Source organism: Onychomys torridus, chromosome 21, assembly GCF_903995425.1.
Source record: "Onychomys torridus chromosome 21, mOncTor1.1, whole genome shotgun sequence".
Lineage (NCBI taxonomy): Eukaryota > Metazoa > Chordata > Mammalia > Rodentia > Cricetidae > Onychomys > Onychomys torridus.
In genome coordinates this window covers 35,280,209-35,300,045 of record NC_050463.1, presented here as the reverse complement: position 1 = coordinate 35,300,045, position 19,837 = coordinate 35,280,209, and the positions used below count along the sequence as shown (strand labels likewise).

General features: G+C 38.7%; 1 protein-coding gene across 9 annotated transcripts in view; it reads left to right on the top strand.

Annotated features, from left to right (window-relative positions):
- Ncoa1 (nuclear receptor coactivator 1) overlaps positions 1 to 19,837 on the top strand; it is a 202,034-nt gene that overhangs the window by 140,111 nt on the left and 42,086 nt on the right. For all 9 annotated transcript variants that reach the window (XM_036170290.1, XM_036170289.1, XM_036170287.1 and 6 more), the window contains 4 exons: positions 4,012 to 4,152; positions 12,755 to 12,902; positions 14,152 to 15,481; positions 18,733 to 18,916. In XM_036170290.1, coding sequence (XP_036026183.1) covers positions 4,012 to 4,152; positions 12,755 to 12,902; positions 14,152 to 15,481; positions 18,733 to 18,916 — 1,803 coding nt within the window. The remainder of the gene's footprint in view (positions 1 to 4,011; positions 4,153 to 12,754; positions 12,903 to 14,151; positions 15,482 to 18,732; positions 18,917 to 19,837) is intronic.

Here is a 19,837-nt window from a genome sequence, read left to right as displayed (position 1 = left end):
TTCCCAGCACACACATGGTGGCTCACAACCATCTGTAAAGAGATCTGGCGCCCTCTTCTGGCCTGCAGGCATACATGCAGATTACACATAATAATAAATAAATCTTAAAAAAAAAAGATTTGATTCCCATCTAGAACAAATTGCAGCTGTTGTTTACAGTTCCTCAAGGCATTTTTCTAGTTAATTTATCTTCATCCTGACATTCAGGTTTTCATGTTTTTACATACTCAGAGTTACACCTCCCAGTCACCTCCCTAATTTTAAAAGAGATAGATAGTAGGGGTATTTTTTGAGAAGAACTTTTAAAAATGACTTCAACTGAACTTATTCTTTCTTTGTCCATTTCATTTATTTATTTATTTATTTATCTGTCTATTTATTTATTTATTTATTTATTTATTTATTTATTTATTTATTTATTTATTTATTTATTTATTTTGAGCTGAGGATCAAACCCAGGACCTTGCGCTTGCTAGGCAAGTGCTCTACCACTGAGCTAAATCCCCAGCCCCTCTTTGTCCATTTTAATTGTACACATTTTTACAATTCTTATTTTGTCTTTGAGACAGAGTTTCTCTTTGTAACCCTGGCCATCCTAGAATTCACTCTATAGACCAGAGGCCTGTGCCTCTGCCTCTGAGTGCTGGGATTAAGTTAGCAAGCCACCACACCATCTTCATTCTTTAAAGATTCTAGTTAGCTCTCAGAAATCTGGTATTCTTGTGTTATATGCTTTATTCTTTGTTTTTAAAGATAAAGTCCCAAATGTTCTTCCGAAAAAGAAAGTGGGAAGTAAGTTAGCACAGATAGGAAAATACAGTAAGGAGGGGCCTGGGAGTTGGCTGCCATGGATCATGTTCATAGGAAGGGACTGCACCTCCTCATCCCTTCCCCAGTCTAGCATGTATTGTGTTCACTTCCACTTTCATTCAGAGCAACACTGGGAAAATTCAATGGGCCCTTATTGAAACCTGGAAATATTTTATAAAGAAGGAAGTAGGTTTCATTGACAATGAACACTGGTCTTTTTTTCAGTAACTGATTAATATAAAAAGAAGCCAGATAAAGGCTTTATGAGGCACAGAATGAAACCTATTGGGAAGGCTGTTTGTCAGGCTGTATAGTAAGTGTCAGACATAAGAGGCTTAGTTAGTGAACAAGCCAGTAGTATGGTTATGGGACCTGGCCCAGCATAGCAGCCTGGGTTCCATGCCCAAATCCCACCTAAGGTGGGGGAGAGCACTGACTCCACGGACTTGTCCCTGACCTTTCACCCAGGGCACATGAACCTATACACACAAACACGTAGACACACAATGGTGATGAGATAGTTCATAAACAGTACTTCTCAGTTTATTCTGTAAGTTCAATACTACATTAAATCAGAGAAGAATTTAAATTAAAATTTTAGCTGCATCTGGGTATTATAAATAAATAAAAATAATCATGACTATTCACAACAATTGGGACCTCAAAAATAACAGATTCCAGGATCTGGAGTAACGGCTCAAAAATTAAGAACACTGGCTGCTCTTGGAGAAGACCTGGGTCTGATTCCCAGCACCCACATAGCAACTCAAAACTGTCTGTAACTCCAGTCCCAGGAGATCTGATGCCCTCTTATGGCCTCAGAGGATGCCAGGCACACACATGGTACACAGACATACATCTGGACAAAATGCATATACACATAAAATAAATCTTAAAGTAATTTAAAATAAGACTTATTTTTGAAAATAACTCATACCAGCTTACTTGTTTTATAAGTGGGAAATGTGGAAAATGGTAACTGATTGCTGGGAATGAAAATATTTATCCCCAATGAAGTATTCTTCTTTTATATTATATTACCTTTGACCACAGTAGTGTACTTCACTTCTCATACCAAGTTACCAGAGAAATAGAAAGTAGACTTAAAATTTAAAGCTAGTATTTTATATCAGAGAGAAGAATTCATAGAGTATGGTGAGATAAGGTAAATACTAAATACTTCATTTTAATGTTACTTTTAAACTATATGTGGAATGATTTGTGTCTTTTTGTTTGGGTTTGGTTTTTGGTTTTTTGGGACAGGGTTTCTCTGTGTAGCCCTAGATGTCCTGGAACTCTCACTGTAGCCCAGGCTGGCCTCAAACTCACAGAGATCTATCGGCCTGCCTCTGCCTCCTGAGTGCTGGGATTAAAGGCATGTGCCACCACGCCCAGCTTTGTGTCCCCTTTTTTTTTTTAAGTCCTCCATCAAGAAACATTGGATGGTGGGGTTTTTGTTGTCTTTGTTGTTTTCTGTTTGGTTGGTTAGTGGTTGGTTCGACTTCCATTTGGTCAGCAGAGATATTCTAGACCAAACTCTTCATGACTCTCTGCTAAGCAGAATCACTTACACCATTGCTGAAAACGTAACTGCTTTCTCTCCCACAGCCTCAGACTCACACCCCCCTCCCCTCGTCATTGCTTATGAGGAGCACTGTTGTACATGAAGATGATACAACAGTTGGAGATTGTTACTATAATAAACTTTTATGTATGGCATAGTAAGAGACAAAAGTTAAATTATCAAAAATCCAAAATTGTTAGTGCTTTCAATTTAGTGTTCACCAGACTCTCTTCAAACTGTTCTAAGTAACAATTTTCTCCTGCTTGATTTTCAACTGGTGTTCTTTCTGTCTACATTTATTCCAAGGTTGAGTGATGAGATCCCCAAGTAGAGTTGGGTACCTTAGATCCCAGACCCCAACAAGTTAAAGAAAAGCGCATCAATATTTTAATACTCAGAAGACCGAATTGAGGGAGGAGAAGAGAGTGTATATAATTCTAGTTAAATGAAGAAGCACACACATTATGGTAGGCTTGGCTTGATTATATCAAAAGGAGGAAATACAATCAGGCACTCATAGACGAAGAAACATGAACAGGGAAGAAACATGAAAAGCACTCAGGAACTAAGGGGATTCAAGTCTGGAGAGCAATGAGATACCAGTTTCTCACTTAACCATTGCTAAGAAACCCAGAAGCCTGACAAGAACAGGTGGCAGAGAAGATGATGTTAGCAGTGCCTTTGGGGTAGGGAAGTGTTGGGGATTGAACTTGGGCTCTCATGGGTGTATTTATAAAAACTCGGCCTGAAAAACCAGACTCCATCAGTTGGCCCCTATTAACAGAAAAATAACTTGCCATAATTCTCTCCTAGCCAATTTGGCCAAATATAATTACTATAGCAAATTACTGCTGGATTTTATAGAGCATTATTTCAGTAGTATGATGCCTCATAAATCTTATGGTTCTGATTTGATGCTGTTTCTGAGTTCACTTTTGTTGCCTCCAGTCTTTGTTGTAAAATTGTCTATAAAAACTAACCAGACATAAAAATGGAAAGCCTGCTTCTTTCTCCTATTCTCTTCACTTAGCCCATTGGAAAATAGCTTCAACTAGAATAATATGTTTCATTTTTACTTCTGTTCTCTAGTAAATAATGCAGTTAGTTGTGAAGAGGAGCGGTACACAGAGCTGGGATCAAAGAACAGGCCTGAGGATTTTGAACTGATACGTCTCAGCAGCTTCAGATGACTTTGCTGATTTTGTGTCTGGGGAAATGGTTTATCTCTGGTTGTTGATGACAGGCTCTCACATAGCCGAGGCTGACTCTACCTCCCAAGTGCTTAGAGACATGTGCCACCATGCCCTGTTTAGCAGAAATTGAATTCAGACCTGCAGGCCTTGTAGACAAGCACTGGACCAACTGAGTTACACTCTTAGCCTTGATGTGATTTTAACACCTGACTAGAACTGAATCTAACATGCTAATGCATAACAATCCAAGACCAAACAATCCTTAACATGTCTCTAACATACTCCTTTACTGTATGTAATAAGTATAAATGGTCCTCTTTAATGATTTTGTCTATCAAATATTCAGAAAGAGAGAATATTCATTGGATGTAGTTGGTAATTTTGAAATATGGATGGTTTATATCAAGACTCTGTCATAAATGTCAACTTTCATTCTTTGCATAGGTAAAATCATCTCTATTGATACTAGTTCCCTGAGAGCTGCTGGCAGAACTGGCTGGGAAGATTTAGTAAGGAAATGCATTTATGCTTTTTTCCAACCTCAGGGCAGAGAGCCGTCTTATGCCCGACAGCTATTTCAAGAAGGTAATACTCTTGCCTCAATTTTTCTCATTAACCTGTGTGTTACGATTGAGTAACTTTTCTTAGAATTCATAGCTTGATAAGTATTTTCTCCAAATTACAGCTTCTGTAATAAGTTTTAGGAAAGGAAGAAATGGGTAAGCAAAGTAATTCATGAGTGGATCCTGAAACTCAGGATGCACATCCTAAAGACTAGGATGTCATGTGGCAGTCACTCATTCATTCATTCATTCATTCAGCAGATGTGTCCAGTTCCTTACATGCATAGAACACTATGTATGTAAGGTGCCAGGGATACAGTGGTGGCTAAGAAGCAGGGTTTCGCTCAGAATATAGTAGGAGAATGTAGAATAGCTCTAAAATCAGTGTGACCCTGATGATAATGGAAGTGTTACCATTAGAAAAGTAAATTCAGATTTGATGGTAATTTGTGAGAGCAAGGGATTTTTGGTTTGTTTGTTTGTTTTGGGTTTTTTCTGTCTCTTAAAGATTTTCCCCAGGAAAACAAGTGTGTAAGAGGGCGTCTGGATGACAGATCTCCTACCGTTCATTTAACTTCATGACTGTTGAAGTCTGTGTCTTCTGACTTAGGTTGGAGTTCTGAGTGTAAAGCTCTGCCCTGTGACATTAACTGCCGAATACCTACCATATCTAGGAGGTCTGTGGGAGCATAAACAAGTATGTTCCATGACCTGGAGAAACCAAGAAAAGTAGGGGACGCTGTCTGTGAATCAAGGCCTGGAAGTTCACAGAGATTCAGAATGGAGGGATTGCTTATGTACTTTAAAATCTTGTCATGGATGGTAGCCCAGTACTCCTTTTTCAATGTAAGCTTTAATTGACAGCTTCTATTAATTGATAAATAGTCCTAAAGTACAATGGAATTTTTCATTATTCTCACACCCTTTTTAATTTTAACATTTTCCCCATAACATTGTGTCCTCAGTTTTCTGATGGTGTATCATTCATTACATTATAGGTTAGTTGCTTCCTCATAGGAAAAATTTCTTTTTCCTGAAAGCCATCTGTATAAATCTCAAAAGTTGTAGATTTTCTGGAACAGAGTAGTAGTTCTTCAGAGGGCTCCTTACTAAACTCCATGCCACTCCTCAAGACGACTTTATTACAAAGAGCCAAAAATCTGTTATTTGTAACTTTCCCAGGCAGTCCCAGTGTGCATCCAGTCTTGGAAGCCATCATAATAATGATGGATTCCCTCTGCTAAGTATGAACTTTTGACTTCCTCTACATGGCAGTGCCTGACTTTTGAACAGGTTAGGGGGTTGGAACACAGCCTCCACTCGTTCCTTAATGTGTGAAGTAGTATATGGGCCTCCTTGATTTTTGTAAAAATTTCCAAAGTGAGCTTTCCGAAGCATAGCTGAAAAAACTTAATTTTATTTACCTAAAATTAGTATACATTTCCACTAAGGTGAAACAGGTATTTATTGTCCAAATGATTAAGCTCCACACAGATACAAAAGAGTCATATTTTCTAACCCATCAGTAGTCTCTCTAAAGTACATTAACTAAAATCTAATAAATAGCCAATCTTACAGCATACAAAATATCATTATTCAGAGGACAGTGTAAAGAAAGGGAATTGTAATCCAGCTCCTGTTCCTCATTAGGCATTTCTTAATATCATGCCTTCCACTTTTTTAGAAAAAAGAATTCCTTGATAGAAATGACTGATTTTTTTTTTTCTCCTTGAAACTAAGATAGCCAAAGTTCATATGAATCTGGTTCTAGGGTTTTGGAGATTAAAGACAATTTATCAAACAGAATGCCATGGATAAAGTATACCTTCTAGTATTTTGTATTCAATAGATCCAGCCTGGTAAGAGAGATGTAGTCTTTGAAAACATGCGCAAATCACCTGTGAAAAATACCTACTGAATTAAAATCTCAGTTGAGGGACCAAATGTCTTAACAGGCCTTAAAGACAGTGCTTAAGTTTAAGAGCCATTCACCTATCAAGGGTGGAGAGAGAAATCATCTCCATGCGCAGTTTCTTTGCTGCCTCTGTCACTTACGGGCAGTGCGAAGCCAGTGAGACATGTTCATGTTAGAACGGCTGCATCAGTGTGTATGTATGTGGGATTGTAAATTAGTACAGCCATGATAAAGAAAAGAGTGTGTTCCTCAAGAAATATTAAAGACAGAACGATCATTCAATTTAGGAATCTCACTTCTGGGTATATAACCAAAGGGAACAAAATCAGTATAATAGATAACTGTATTCCCTTAGCCAAGATATGGGGTCAACTTACATGCTTATCAATGGGTATATGGAAATGAAGAAAATGTGTACACACACACACACACACACACACACACACACACACACACTGAAATACTATTAAGCCATAAAAAGGAGATACTCCTGTGGCAAATTTAGAGATCATTACAATAAGCGAGATAAGCTAGGCACAGAAATACAAATGCCATGTGATCTTATACACATACAGTGTAGAAGCAGTGGAATGGTGGCCGTGAGAGGCTTAGGCAGTCTATAGGGATGGTAGGATGTTGAGAGGACGTCGTTCCAACCACTACAGCTAGCTATGAGGGATGAGTCTTAACAGATCTATTGTGTGCATGATGATTACAGCTAGTGGCGATATCTCACATTCTTGAGGAATGCAGGAAGGAGAGTAGATATTAAGTCTTCTCACCATGAAAGTGATCATTGGGATATAGCATATGTTAATTAGCTAGATTAAACCACCCACAATGAATGAGTACTTCAAGGTATCATAATGCATAGGAAAAATGAATAGGATTTTATTTGTCTACCTAAATAAGTTTAAATTTAGAAGAAAAAGACAAATTTTGCTGCTTTATCCTTGATTTTATATAAATTTTTATAGTGCTTGATATTTAGACAAGAGAAAATTGTCTTCCATCTGTCATCTTTTTTTCCCTTTCCAGTAATTTACTGTTTTTGAAGGTAGCAATTGCTATGAAATCCTAATATTCAGTAACATTTTTGTTCTTAGCTTAGTTTTTTGTTCCTTTTGTTTTTGGCTGCTTTCAGTCAAGATAATGTAAGAAATGTTTGTTTTGTTTAGGTTGTTTGGGGCGGGGAGTATTTAGTGCTGGGAACTGAACCTAAAGCCTCATTCATACTAGGTTAGTGCTTTAGTGATAAGGCGACCCAGCCTTTTGTTATTTTGACAACCTCTCCTGTAGCCCAGGTTGGTCTCAGACCAGTTATGTGCCTGAGAAAGCCCTTGAATTCCTGACCTTCTTGCCTCTCATTCTCAAGTGCTGGGATCACAACACTACCACTCCCAGCTCATGAAATACTTTCAAAGAATGCTTACCACTTCATCTTCCAGGGTGACATTTGTAACCACAGTCCAGTCCAAGGACACAGGGGAACACTTGCTTGAACCAGACTGAAGCCATGGTTCTGTGCTGAGACTGGAGGAAGTGGGTATTCAAACCACTTGAGGATCTTTGAACTAGGAGAAGGGTGATGTGAGTGGAGTTTGGAGAAGATGCATAGGTTCTGTTTAGTCCAGACCAGTACTCTAAAGAGAAGTTGAGGTGAAGATGCTTCCAGTACCTTGAACAAGATGGATGCAGGAGGCAGTTGTCAAGTCAGACATCCTGGCTCTTACAGACTACTAAATGAGTCTGTAGCCTACAATGTTTTCTTACAGAGAAATTTGGAAAATATAAAACTAAGTTTCACAATCTTTTAATATCTGTAACCAGGAAATGTGGTTTTGTTCTTAGTTGAGTTTGATACAGACTTTCTTCTCCCATTTTAGGAGATTCATGACATGTTTAGGGGACTTTAAGTTGTTTTATTACTCAGAGTACTTATTTTTCACAGAGTGTTTTTTCCATCAGCACATCCATCAGCAGGGTACCAATGATGGGAAGTGCTGAAGTGTGTATGTATGTATAGCCTACACAGCACTTTGTGAAAACTTTGTTTATGTACTTACAGTTCTATAATAGATCTTAATTTCTTACCTTTTAAATGTCCCTGATGTATTGTTATATGAAAAAAAATTGACCAAGAAAGCACAGTGTATATACTATAATCTCACTCTTATATGTCTCTCCAATTCTATATTAATAAAATGTTAATTTTACCTCAGTGATAGAGGTACAAATAACTTTATTCCTTATTCATCTTTTTGTTGCCTTAACTTTATATTCATAAAGTACTAGGCATGCCAAACGATGCCTGTAATCCTAGCATATAAGAGACTAAGGAGAGAGGATTGTCACAAGTTTGAGGCCAACCTGGGCTACATAGTGAATTCCAGGCTTGCCTGGGCTATAGAGTGACATCCTGTCTCAAAAAAGAAAAAAAAAATCCCAACTGTGTGTGTGTGTGTGTGTGTGTGTGTGTGTGCGCGCGCGTGTGTGTGTGTGTGTGTGTGTGCGCGCGTGTGTGTGTGTGTGCATGTGCGTGTGTGTGTGTGTGCGCGCGCGTGTGTGTGTGCGTGCGTGCGCGTGCGTGTGTGTGTGTGTGTGTGTGTGTGTGTGTGTGCGTGTAATAACACATCTACATACATATACCACAAGTGGAGTTGGTAGGAATTTAGAGTATCAAGAAGTTTGGAAATATTGCCACAATATCCCATAATAATAATAATCCATATTAATGATTATCCCAAATGTTATTTAAGGTTTATATAGTTAATACCAAGGTTCAGATGACTAAAAATATTTTTATTTCAAACTTTATTGAAAATATTTAAAATATTAACCTACTTGCCTCCTGTAGAGATATTGATGAACTGAACAGACATTATTCATTGATAATTTTAGAATCTCAGAATATCCAGGAGGAAGAGAGAAAATGAACATCCATTTAGGACTAATTTTTTTTCTTTACCTAATAGCGGTTTTTTAAATTATCCTTTTATCTAGGGAAACACTAAATAGGTCATGTGCTGCACACATTTCCTACCTGCTCAGTTAGTTGGTATCGAGAAAGCAAGCCTGGTGCTTCAGTGCCGAGTTAGGAAAGATCACATTCTGAAATAGCTACACTTCTGCAGTTGCTCTGGCCAGGGAAGTGTATGTCTATTTACTTCCTCCCTTGGTTGAGGCCTCTTCTAAGATGCAAGAAAGGAAGAAAGCAAAGACACTTGTCAAGTTGTCTGGGGGACTTCCCAGACATTAGCAGTCCCCTCCAGTTAGACTCCTTCCTGCAACTGTTCTAAAGGGTTAGAGATAAACACAAAGTTAGAAATTAGGCTGGGTTTGCCTATGCATGCATGTATAACTCAGCACTTGGGAGGCTGAGACAGGAGGCTAGTGAATTTGAAGCCAGCTTGAGCAAAGTAGTAAGATCCTGTCTCAGAACAAATCTTTTTTTAAAGGGAGTCAGAGATCAAAATGTTTGCAGAGTAGCTAGCAAAACTGATCAGTAACAAGGCCAGGAGACCTGGGTTAAAAATGGAATTCCAAACCTAACCTGGAAACCCACTTAAAGGGACATTTTAGTATACACAATAAATGTTTATGCAACCAAATCTGTAATGAGTTATGGATACCTTACCCTTAATTCAAAGTATCAGTAGTGTAATATACACACTGGAAGATATTAGTATAAACGTTTTTTAAGAATTGACCAAAATGTATGTGATTTGGACCATTTGTGTTCTGGAAACTGCTTGTTTTTCTTTGTTGGTTATGCAGGAATTAGCCATTGAAACCCTATTATGTGCTAGCATACATGCTAGATACTGCCACATAATGTCACTGGCTCCATTTTAGTGGTGAATAAATGAAAATGGGCTGTGGTTCATTTTCATTAAATCATAGACTCAGAAGGTCATGTGGGAATCTAACGCCTAGCCTCCTTCCTCTCTTTGTCCATGGTGACTTCCTATTTACTGTCTGCGCAGGGGAACAAGCAAGCATCAGAATTCCAGTTAACTAGAGAGTTAGAATATGTTTTAGTAAGTTCAAGTCTTAAGAGCTAGCGGTTTTTCAATGGTGTCGCACGCCTTTAATCCCAACCCTCAGGAGGCAGAGGCAGGTGATCTCTGATTCAAGGCCAGCCTGGACTATCAGTTGAGTTCCAGGACAGCCAAGGCTGTTACACAGAGAAATGTTGTCTTGAAAACAAACAAACAAACAAAAGCTAAGGGTTTTAGTGCAAAGGTAGAGTGCTTGCCTAACATGTTTGAGATCTGAGCTGGATTCCTGTAACTGGAGGGTAAAGAAAGAAAGCTTTGCTATATCAAATAATTACCTTTTCTTCTCATTTTAAAGAATAGTTCTCAATGAATTGTAATCCATACATTATCATCTATAATAATCTAACCTTAAAACTTTAAGTATGATATTTAAAATTATTTCCCAAATTTTTTACAAGTTTATGTAGAATAATTAACCAAAGACTTTGTTTCTTTAATCCATATTAAACACCCTAAGGTTCCCATGTTATTCCAAGTGTCTGGCTGTTTCTCATTTACAATTGATGATCAATGAGGAATTTCCTCATAATTAATTCCCATTATAAAATTAAGTCTTTATTCCTATAAAAGTAAAGACATAAGTTGAGATATAAGTGTTTGAAAATATACCCAAGATTAAAAACCTGTTCTTTGGAAAGAGTTATGGCATCCAATCATATGCCAATACTAGTCTAGTTATGTAAGCGTCAGACGGAAGATCAGTCAGCCAGCACTTTCCTAGTGGGTGACTCGATGGCAGAGCATACTGTAAAGGGCAGTGGAGAGTAGAAAACAAGGGCGGGCTAGAACATCAGCCCTTACACTAGCTAATGATGAGTGGTTCGGAAAAGGCCCTTGGGAGAAACATTCAGGAAGTAGGAGGAAACCATGTTGAAAATGAAAGAAGTCAGTTTGGTAGCCACTAGCTCTATGTGGACGTCAAGGACTAAGAATGTGGGCAGTGTGTCGAAGGAAGTGAATTTTACATTATATTTAATTCCAGATGACCACACGTAGGCTAATGCTGCTGTGTTGAGCAGCTCTGTAAAGTAACCAGTGTTTCCCTGTGTAATAAGGAGATCTGAAAAATGACTAAGATAAAGAAATGGATAAAATAGAGTAAGTAAAAAACATGGGATGTGTTATCTGTTTTCTCTGGCCCTTTAAAATCGCGTGCAAATAATTTATTGTATGATGCCACTTTTCTGCTGAAGTTGTGTTTTTCTAAATATACTAATTAAAAGATATAAACAGTTGGGACTGTTAACATAATTTTAGGGCTGACTATAGCAAACATTTACTTATACCCTTCCACAGAAATTATCAGTGTCCATTAGAGATTCTTTATTACCTTGTTAATTACTAAGTTTCTCTATGCGCTGTGATTGGCAAGCAGAGCAGTGATGTAGCTGAAAGTGCACCAAGTTTACACCCTTGTTTCTGTGCGTAGGCAGATGTATCATACCGCTGATTTACAACAGACTCTCCCTCCTCAGTCAGTACCAGATACCCGAGATAAAAAAGAATATGTCTTCTCTTCTCTTGAGTCGTATGTAGTGTGAAAAATATTAATTGATCATTTTAAATCTCTCCTATGTGATATTTAAAGTATAATTGAGCAGCCATACTGGCACAGGTTTTTTAATCTTAGTACTTAGCAGGCTGAGGCAAGAAGAGAATAAGTTTGAAGCCAACTTGGGCTGTATGGCAAGTTCTGGGCTAGGCTGACCTACGTATGGAGACTTTATCTCAAAAAGTAAAACGTCTTCAAAACATTTATTACAGGCTTAATTTTAACAGTCATTTGTGATAGTAGTTCTTGTATTTCAGTGGGTATTGCCTTTTTAATCTTTATATTGCCAAATCTATTAAGCCTCAATAGATAGATAAGATAGAATTCTGTGGTGTTACTGAAACATCAGTGACGTTTCAATCCTTCAGTCTTGGAGAGTCTCTATGTATTTCACAAGCACTTACCTCAGAGCTTAGATTCTTGCCTGCTGATAGTAAAGGCTCGAGACAGAACTTACGTGATAGTGTTTATCAAGCAATTTAACTGACAACCTGGGTCTTGTTCTTTACTAGTAATCATTGATTTTATCTTATTTTTCTTATTAAATTTCAAGAATTATAACATCAAAAATAATATAGATATGTGTTATAATTTGTCAGATGGGACCTGAGGGACTTTCCTCAGTAAATAAAGGATTCTTCAAACACCTTAAAATAGAGGGGATGAACTTTATGATATATGAATTATATCTCAACAGAGTTATAATTTAAACCATCAGCCAGACAAAGATAATAAAAGAAAATTTGTTAAAGATCACACTGAAGGCAAAAGGCAAAGAAGCACCTCCCAGTGTTTGGAATGGAGACTTAATAAATCTGTGGAGGAAGATTTAAGGTCCTGCTAGGCTGGGGTGTGTCACAGTCCTAATTTATGTCAGGAGGTAGCCATTCAAATTAGACTAACCTGTCAAGTGGCATATTTTAAATGGGACACCCCACACCCGCCCAAATATCCGAACTATTCTTTGAATCAGAGAAGGCAGCATTGGGAAGGCATTTTCAATGAGGTTGTTGGTAGAAATAAGACCTGGTAACTCTCCTTTGCCCAGCGTTCAAGTGTCAGAATTTTAACTAGGTTTTTCTTTTGTTTGAAACAGTGATGACTCGTGGCACTGCCTCCAGCCCATCCTATAGATTCATATTGAATGATGGGACAATGCTTAGCGCCCACACCAAGTGTAAACTTTGCTACCCTCAAAGTCCTGACATGCAACCTTTCATCATGGGGATTCATATCATCGACAGGTACTACTTATTTGGAGAGAAATTGTAAGTTAGGCATAAGACTAGTATGATGAGTATATCCAGAATTAATATTAATTATCTATTAGTATATCCACAATGGGTCTAAGAGTTTTGTTACTAAATAGCTTTGTTGTTCATCAAGGGAGACAGGGAAGGTGGGACTGAAAAATCATTTTTTAGAGGGTCAAACAAAATGGTGCCTAAAAACTTACAGCATTCTACATAGGCACTTACAAACTTAGAAGAGAGCTCAGTGTTAATAACATTGTTATTTCATTTTCAAGGGTGCTTTATTAGGACAACATTTATGGCTCTGGAGTTTAAGTTGACAGTTTGCCATAGAAACCTTACTCATTAATTAAACTCTCAACTTGAAATCTTTTGATATTGCTTCTAATTTGTTCCCTCCCTCTAAGTGAAATGTATACTGATCCACATAACAAATTCATGGAATTGTTCTTTTATGCTGTTATTTATTAAAAAGCCCTAAATTGTAACTGCATAAAATTTAGCATTAAAAACCAAGACATTCCCCCTCACTTCATCTTTTTTCCATCTGATGTTTTGCGTATTAGAACATGGTAATGCCAGTCACAAATCTGTTGTCATAGTTACACATTTGAGTAAAGACCTCGGGTAAAACCTGAGTTCAGTATTCTGACTTTTTCTAGTTTTGGTTGAAAATTTTCTTGTGAGTGGAATTAGCACAGTTCTTTTTTCATATTGTGATTTCTCTTTCAAAACATCTGCTATGTCTGCATATCACCCTCTTTAATTTTTGCATCAGTGGCACAGTATTTTCCTTACCCAGTCTTCCTCTTTGGAGTTGAAATACTTAAAAGCTGTAACAAGGGACTCATAAAGAAAATGCTTTCTAAATAAAGGCGTGGGAAGTTTCTCCTTCAAATGAAGTTATTATTACAATAATAATTGTTTATACTAATTTTAGAAAAGCTTATTAGTATATCTATTGCATATTTTCACAACACCAAGAAAGGTTTATTTTTCACACAACTGAATCTTATCAGTGATTTAAGAATCCATAGGTGCCGTTTCCTAGGAAATGATGCTGCCCTTCACAGTGGGAATGGCAGTTCCCCGGTTTTCCTTAATTTAGGGTGATGCAGAAGCTCTCTACTTGATAGCTCGGGACATTAACGGGGCTAATGGCCTTTTTTATAATATCATCATGAAAAAATAATAAAAACAAATTAAAACGGTTGAATAATAATGTATTTTTCTTCCCTAGGGAGCACAGTGGGCTTTCTCCTCAAGATGACACTAATTCTGGAATGTCAATTCCCCGAATAAACCCCTCAGTCAATCCTGGTATCTCTCCAGCTCATGGTGTGACCCGTTCATCTACGTTGCCACCGTCCAACAACAACATGGTCTCGGCCAGAGTAAACCGTCAACAGAGCTCAGACCTTAATAGCGGCAGCGGTCATAGTAATTCTAGCAACAACCAAGGGAGTTTTGGATGTTCACCTGGAAATCAGATTGTAGCCAATGTTGCCTTAAACCAGGGACAGGCAGGTTCCCAGAGCAGTAATCCCTCTTTGAACCTCAATAATTCTCCTATGGAAGGCACAGGAATTGCCCTCTCTCAGTTCATGTCTCCGAGGAGACAGGCTAATTCTGGCCTGGCAACAAGGGCCAGGATGCCAAACAATTCATTTCCTCCAAATATTCCAACATTAAGCTCCCCAGTTGGCATTACTAGTGGTGCCTGTAATAATAATAACCGATCCTATTCAAATATCCCAGTAACATCGTTACAAGGTATGAATGAAGGACCCAATAACTCTGTTGGTTTCTCTGCCGGTTCTCCAGGCCTTAGGCAGATGAGCTCACAGAGTTCACCTAGCAGATTAAGTATGCAACCAGCAAAAGCTGAGTCCAAAGATAACAAAGAGATTGCATCCATTTTAAATGAAATGATCCAGTCTGACAGCAGTGCTAATGACAGCAAACCTCTGGACTCGGGACTTCTGCATAACAATGACAGACTCTCAGATGGAGACAGTAAATACTCTCAAACTAGTCACAAACTAGTGCAGCTGTTGACAACAACCGCAGAGCAGCAGCTACGACATGCCGATATAGACGCGAGCTGCAAAGATGTACTGTCTTGCGCCGGCACTTCCAGCGCCGCCTCCGCTAACCCTTCAGGAGGCACTTGCCCCTCGTCCCACAGTTCTCTGACTGAGCGGCATAAAATTCTGCACCGGCTGCTACAGGAGGGCAGCCCCTCAGACATCACCACTTTGTCTGTGGAACCCGAGAAAAAGGACAGCGGGTCGGCTTCCACTGCCGTGTCAGTGCCGGGACAAGCCCCGGGGAACGCCAGCATAAAACTGGAACTGGATGCTTCAAAGAAAAAGGAGTCGAAAGACCATCAGCTCCTGCGCTACCTTCTAGACAAAGATGAGAAAGATTTAAGATCGACTCCAAACCTGAGCCTGGACGACGTGAAAGTCAAAGTGGAGAAGAAGGAACAGATGGATCCTTGCAACACAAACCCAACCCCAATGACCAAACCTGCTCCCGAGGAAGTGAAACTGGAGTCCCAGAGCCAGGTGGGTGATTCCTGGCTTCTTCTTATTCCTCCCCCACCCCCGAGACAGGGTTTCTCTGTGTAGCTTTGCGCCTTTCCTGGAACTCACTTGGTAGCCCAGGCTGGCCTCGAACTCACAGAGATCCGCCTGCCTCTGCCTCCCGAGTTCCTTCTCTGTTTTGCCTTTTCTGTTCCCACTGTAGACCAGATCTGGATGGATTCTATTTTGTCTTCTCTTTTCGGCACCAAAGAGTTAGTTCAGAGGTTGAAGCCATGGAGTACCCTCAGACATTCCTTCTAAAATTCAGGAGCAGTGGTTTTCAACCTTCCTAATGCTGTGACCCTTTAATACAGTTCTTCATGTTGTGGTGACCCCCTCCAACCATAAAATTACTTGCTACTTCATAACTGCAATTCCGTTACCGTTATGAATTGTAATGTAAGTATCTGATACGCAGGGTATCTGATCTGTGACAACAACAGGGTCTTGACTCACAGGTTGAGAACCTCTGCTCTGGAGGCTGTAATAGTCCTGTAGTGTTTTTAAATGATGACTCTTTCCCTTCCTCCCCCTCTCTCTTTCTACCATCTTTCTGTAGAATCAGAGTTCACATCTTAAGACTGAAAGCTCTTAAGAGGGCAGGTTCTTCTTTTCCTGAAAGCCTTTCAGTTTATAAGCAATTACACAATTGATGAGATTCCCCCTACCTCAGCCTCCCAAGTGCTGGGGTTAAAGGCTTGTGCCACCACACCTGGCATCTTAGGACATTTTTAAAATATACCATTCCTCGTCCCTTCCTCCCAGCCTCATATGTTAAATCCCATTCTGGGACAGAATCTAGGACTGCGTGCATTTTAAAAGAAGTTCCCTAAAGGACTCTAGGTAACAGCTAATTTGGGGAACCTCTGATAGGTATGAAATAAGAGAGAAATATGAGGACATAGGTAAGGCGACCTGGTTAGGGCATTTTCTAAGGCTGCTTCTGCTGTGTTCTGCTTCTGAGCATCCTCAGCAGGGGATAGGAACTCAGAGATTCTAGGTAGCGGGTTGTTGCCTCGACACATCATGTCCTGAGACAGAAGAGAATGAAAAGAAGCCTGTTCATAAGTGTTAGAAACATCTGTGTTAGGATGTTGTGGAGGGGTGTGATGGGCAGATTCATCGATTGCGTAATTGCCTATAAACTGAAAGGCTTTCAGGAACAGATGAACCTGCCCTCTTACGAGTTGTCACGTTGTGTAGAGGTAGTTAGCCCTTCACAACTGAATGGCACAACATTCACAGTGCAGTTTATTAAGACTCTCCACTGGGAGACAAGAATCACACTTAGTATGCCCAGGCCCTTGAGTTTCTTGAAGCAGCTTGGTTTTCTGCCCTGTCTCTTAGAGACTCTCTCTTCCTTACCACATTCTACTCCTGGGAAGGTCCTTAAGTTTCCTGAGCTAAGCCATGTCCCTCTCCTATTTTGACTTTCTTCACATGTGTGCTCTTTGAAGACAAGGCTGTGTCTCATGTTTAAGCTACCATAAAACTAACATTTTTTAAGCAGAAAAAGAGCTTTAAATTTAAGAATGTTAAATATTAGGCTTTAAAATTAAATTTAAAAATATCTTTACATCTAAGCATGTTCGAAAAAATTTTAAAAATATCTTTACAAAATAATGTCACAGTCAGATAATACTGGTACTTCTGTCTTGGTGCCCATATGCACACATTTCTGCTGAGTTTATGTATAGAAGTGGAATTGGACATCCTCAATTATACATAAACTCATTGTTAGTGGGTATGTGGTTTTCCTAATGTACGAGAATTTCTTGTAATTGTTCTGTATCCTTGGTAATGCTTGGTATCGTCAGCCTTTTAAACTAAGCCATTCTAGGATATATGTGTAGTAGCTCATAGTCATACTTTACATTCTCTGATAAATGCCCCTTGATCATTTGGATATTTTCTTTTGTGAATTGCCTAGTCTAGTCATACCCTTTTTTAATGTGCTTTCCTCTGTCTGTTGACCTTTTTTATAAGTGTTCCTCATGTTTTTAAGGGGTGGTCCTCCATTGGTTATGTATTTGCAGATGTCCTTTCCCTGTTGTGCCTTTTGTTTTTGTTAGTGGGTAGGTAGGGCTTTTGTTACTATTATTTTGTTTTGTCTTGGTTTTTATGACATAAAATCTTTATTTTAATATAGTTGAATTTGTCCATTTTTCCCTGATGGCTAATGTTTCTTGTACATGTATAATAAAAGACATGCTTAAAACTATTCATAAAGCATTACTTTTATTAGTCAAAACCTGGAAATAGCTCAAAACCCCATCACAGAAGAATGGATAATTATATTGTGATATGTTCATACAAAAGGATATTATTCATCAGTAAAAATTAAGGAATTACTGCTGCATGGGACAGCATGTGAAATATAAAAGACTCAGGCTTTTAAAACACATACATGTAATTCTACTTATATAATCTAAGAGGAAAATTTAATTCAGCTAAATAATGAAACTGAAACAGGGTAGACATTTTATGCTAATGCATTATCTCACAGTACTTATAGTATAATACTACTCTGAAATAAAGGCCAACTTTCTTTTATACATATCCTCAGACAGAGACTCTCTATTCTGTTAAATTCTTGGGTTTTCTGAGATCTTTGAAGTTCACGCACTTTTTAAATTTTTTTCTACAAACTTCTATATTTTAAAAAGATATAACCATATAAATTTAAAGTATTGCAGAATTTTGGAAACTTGGACAGAAAAACAAAACACTGCAATGCATCACAGCACAATTATCTTCATGTCTTTCCAGCCCAATTTTTCTTTAATATTCACACTTCTACCAAGCTGTATTTAATAAAAAATTTGTTACATTCTACATTCTGTTTATATTAACATTATTTCATAGAGTCTAAATTTTCCCCAATAGAATAGATAGATCATGTGATTTCTTTTTATTATTGTATTTTTTTTGTTTTTTTGTTTGGTTTTGTTTTTTTGAGACAGAGTTTCTCTGTGTAGTCCTGGCTGTCCTGGAACTCACTGTGTAGACCAGGTTGGCCTCGAACTCAGAGATCCACCCGCCTCTGCCTCCAGAATGCTGGGATTGAAGGCGTGCTCCGCCGCACCAGGCCAGATCATATGATTTCTATAAAGCTCTGCTCCTCCGTCGTCTCTGTCACATTTGATTTCTAGGACTGAAGAAAACACCTTTCTCCTCCTTCTACGGATGAACTCATGAAACTCGTCCCTGGTAACCTTTGTCTCTCTTCTCAGTTTACAGCTGACCTTGACCAGTTTGATCAGTTACTGCCCACACTGGAGAAGGCCGCACAGTTGCCCAGCTTGTGTGAGACCGACAGGATGGATGGTGCGGCCGTCACTGGTGTCAACATCAAGTCAGAGATGCTGCCAGCTTCCCTTCAGCCCACCACCGCCAGACCTGCTCCCAGGCTGAACAGTACGTGCCAGGGCAACAGCTCCTTTTAAGTGTTTGCTGGAACTGTGGGTTAGCACTGGGTCTTGCTCCATGATTTCAGAACCCTTTTGTCTGTTAAGAATGAAACATCTTTTCCTTATGCCACTCTACACATGAAACAGTTATCTTTAGACATAAGGACTTAACTCATCATCATTTATTTCCATTTAGACTGGTTCTGATGTGTCCCAGAGTAGCCTCAAATTCACTTTGTAGGGGAGGATGACCTTGAACTCCTAACCCTCCTCCTGCCTTCATCTCCCAAGTGCTAGGATTACAGCAGGCACTGATCTTGTTTATTTCTAATGTAGTCAAACCCCTATCTTTTTGTAATTTATGTTATAATGATTACTTGATGGTAAGGAGAGTGATTTTTATATGGAGCATCCCATAATAATAATAATAGTACTCAGAGATACAGTATGAGGTCAAATCATATTTTTCAAATATAAGTCTCTATGTCATAATTTGGGGGCTGGTGGTCCAAAACAACTGCCGCTATCTACAGTTCCTGAGGAAAGTTTACTTGTCTATTAAAGTTTCCAGCTGGTCTTGAATTAGAGAAACCAATTCCTATTTCTTTAACCATCATTTCCCAAACTTTCTAGATCATAGAAGTGCTTTTCCTAAGTAATACACTTCACCTCACAGAGTGAGTTTTCCATGGAATCTCATGTAGGAGACCCTGGTGTTAAAATGTGTCACTGCTATTCTAACCCAGTTAGCGTTCCCTAGTTAAGATAGACCGATTGGTAATATATCACTGCAGTTCCCTAGTTACGATAGACCGGTTGGTAAGCTAGTACTTGAACTTCATGAAACGGGTACTGTCAGTCTCTTTTCACATATCAGATTTCAAAACTGGAAAAATCATTGATGATAATTACACCATGACCTTGAAAC